The 3057-nt window shown below is 58.1% G+C and overlaps 1 protein-coding gene across 1 annotated transcript; it reads left to right on the top strand.

Annotated features, from left to right (window-relative positions):
- The first annotated feature begins 1260 nt into the window (after nucleotides 1-1260).
- LOC118889818 (relaxin-3 receptor 1-like) lies at nucleotides 1261-2406 on the top strand. The gene is made up of 4 exons (XM_036841987.1): nucleotides 1261-1428; nucleotides 1487-1793; nucleotides 1843-2001; nucleotides 2150-2406. The coding sequence occupies exons 1-4, from the start codon at nucleotides 1261-1263 to the stop codon at nucleotides 2404-2406; spliced, it is 891 nt and encodes a 296-aa protein (XP_036697882.1).
- Nucleotides 2407-3057: the final 651 nt, after the last annotated feature.

Here is a 3057-nt window from a genome sequence, read left to right as displayed (position 1 = left end):
GACTGTCATAGTGAGTGAAATAAGTCAGAAAGAGAAAAACAAATATCGTATATTAACACATAGATGTGGAACCTAGAAAAATGGTACAGATGAACCAGTTTGCAGGGCAGAAATAGAGACACAGATGTAGAGAACAAACGTATGGACACCAAGGGGGGAAAGCGGTGGGGGGTTGTGGTGGTGATGTGATGAACTGGGAGATTGGGATTGACATGTATACACTGATGTGTATTAAATGGATGACTAATAAGAGTAAATAAATAAACATTAAAAAAAAGAATTCGGAGGGGGGAGGGATAGTTAGCGAGTTTGGGATTGACATGTACACACTGCTATATTTAAAATGGATAACCAACAAGGACCTACTGTATAGCACAGGGAACTCTGCTCAATATTATGTAACAACTTAAATGGGAAAAGAATTTGAAAAAGAATAGATACATATATATGTATAACTGAATCACTTTGCTGTGCACCTGACAGTAACATAACATTTTTAATCACCTATACTCCAATGTAAAATAAAAAGTTTAAAAAGGAGGGGAAAGAGGGAGAGGGAATTCCCTGGCGGTCCAGTGGCTGGGAATCCGCGCTTCCACTGCTGGGGTTCCAGGTTCCATCCCCGGTCGGTCGGGGAACCCGCAACCCGCAAGATCCTGCAAGCCGCATGGCGCGGCTAAAAAAAAAAAAAAAAAGTCGGGGGGTGGGGGACCGTTCAGAGGATCAGGTCTGGAGGGCAGAGGGGCTGCCATGCCCTGCTGTCTGGTCTTGAGCAACCCTCCGCGGTCTCCCGTTGAATATCTCCAGACCCGCACACGCTGAAGGTGAAGGGGTATGCTGCCTCCCGAGGCGAAATTTGTCTGAAACCGTCTCCTCCAGCCCCGAGTGTCGGAACCGCTGAGGGAGGAGCTCTGTTGCTGGCGTGGCGTCTTCACGCAGCGACCCAAGCCGCGATCCTGCGCCCACGTGAATCGCAGAAGCCATTTCCCGGGTCCCGACTTCCCGGCCCCCAGGTCGCAGTTCCCGGCCTCCACCCAGGCGGCGGGTCCTCAGTTCTTGAGGAAATCGAGGGTGAAGAAGTAGCCAATAGAAATACAGCTTGGAAGCTCTTTGGGCGGGGCACGGGTGCAACTGGCCAATCGGGGCTGCCTTCATCTCTTTAAAAATGCTGCGGCGCGCTACCGAGAACAGGTACTTCTCGCAGCCTGGCCGCTGTTCTCTGAGGGGACCTGAGCGGTCCCCTGCGCGCCACCAAGGGCGATGGCGTCAGCCAGAGGCAGCTGTCGCATCGCCCGCGCCATCGGGGCCGTGCTCCCCCTGAACTGGCTTGGAGACGCGTCGTTGGGGCAGCCCCCTAACAGTTCCGTGGGCAACGGATCTGAGAGCACTCGCCCGACCTGGGGTCCCCGCAGACCTGGACAGCCTGGCGTGGGTGGCGGAGGCCGGCGCGGCTCTGGCGCTGCGCGCGCTGATCGCTGGCGCCTAGCTGGCCCTGTGCACTTTCGGGCTGGTGGGCAACGTTCTGGTGCTGGTCCTGGTGCGGTCTCAGCAACGGCGCCGCCGCTCGCTGCTCAACTGCTTCCTCCTCAACCGTGCAGCCACCGACCTGCAGTTCGTGCTGACACTGCCCTTCTGGGCCGTTGACATGGTGCGTGACTTCAGCTGGCCCTTCGGGAGTGCCATGTGCAAGGTGGTGCTCGCGGTGCTCAACATAGCCAGCAGCTTCTTCCTCAGCGCCATCAGCGTGGCGCGCTACTGCGCCGTGGCGAGCGCGCTGCGCCCCAGCCGGCCCGGCACCCCATGGGCTTGTCTGCGTGTGCTGCTTGCTCTGGGCCACTGCAGTCCTGGCCACCGCGGCCACCGCCCTGTTCGCCAAAGTGGCCAGCGTCGGGGGCGAACGCTTGTGCCTGCTGCACTTCCCCGACGGCGGTCCCGACTGGCTGGCCTTCTACCATCTGCAAAAGATCGCCGTGGCCTTTGTGCTGCGGCTGGCCACGCTGGGCACCTGATCGCTGCTGCTCCTGCGTTTCCTGCGTCGGCGGCGGGCACGCTTGGCCGCCTGTGGTCCGGCTCCGACGACGCTCCCTGGTTACCCGCGCGCTGGCCTGCGTGCCGCTGGCCTTCGTGCTCTGCTGGCTGCCCAACCAAGCGCTTACGCTCTGGGGGGTGCTGGTCAAGCAGAACATCGTGCCCTGGGACCGCACCTACTTCCTGGCTCAGGCCTACCTCTTCCCCCTGTCCATCTGCCTGGCGCACTCCAACAACTGCCTCAATCCGATGCTCTACTGCCTGCTGCGCCGCGACTTCCGCCAGGGCCTGCGAGAGCTCTGCGGCCGGGCCAAGCGCCCCGTGGACCTCCGACCGTTCTCCGACTGCCCTGCCCCAGCTACCGCGCTCTCTGATTAGGCCTGAACCCGCAGAACCACACCTCTCAGTAAGGACCACCCGCCGCTCCGTCGGTACCAAGAGTGATGCGGCAGATTATGCCACCTGGGTTTGGAGTGATGATGTCAAGGAGCAGTGGCTGACTTTAGGGCCCGTGTTCTGGGTTCCAATGGAGAAGCAGGCCCTTTGGCCGGGGAGATTACTTAAGACTGGGAGTTCACCACTAACCTTCTGTGTGACCCAGGGTGAGTCCCTTCCTCCCTGGCCTCAGTTCCCTCATCCATACAAGGAGAGGTAAGGATTAGATGAACCCTGGGGACTCTGCCACGTCTAGTGCTTTGAGCCTCCTGGCACAACCTCTGCAAACAGTGTGAGCTCCATTCATGGCCCTCTAAGGCACTTAATCTGACTCCTGCTTTATGTTCCCTTTTGTCGTTATAAGGGAGCTGTGAGAGAGGGGTGTGGGCTGTTTTTGGAAACCTAGAGTGCAGGGACTTCAGGGATATCAGGTAGCCCTTGATGGCTCAAGATTTCTGAGCTTTCATCTGCAAGGCCTGCCTGCTACTTGTCCTCCCTGGATCCTGGGGGCTCGGCTGACCCCACCATCACTCATCCAGCAGTATGCTATGACTCTGAGCATGCTAGAGCTGTTGCATGAAAAGTGGCTACAAG

The sequence above is a fragment of the Balaenoptera musculus genome, chromosome 2 (genome assembly GCF_009873245.2).
Source record: "Balaenoptera musculus isolate JJ_BM4_2016_0621 chromosome 2, mBalMus1.pri.v3, whole genome shotgun sequence".
Lineage (NCBI taxonomy): Eukaryota > Metazoa > Chordata > Mammalia > Artiodactyla > Balaenopteridae > Balaenoptera > Balaenoptera musculus.
Note: the sequence above shows the minus strand (reverse complement) of the source record. Positions and strands in the feature narration are given on the sequence as shown.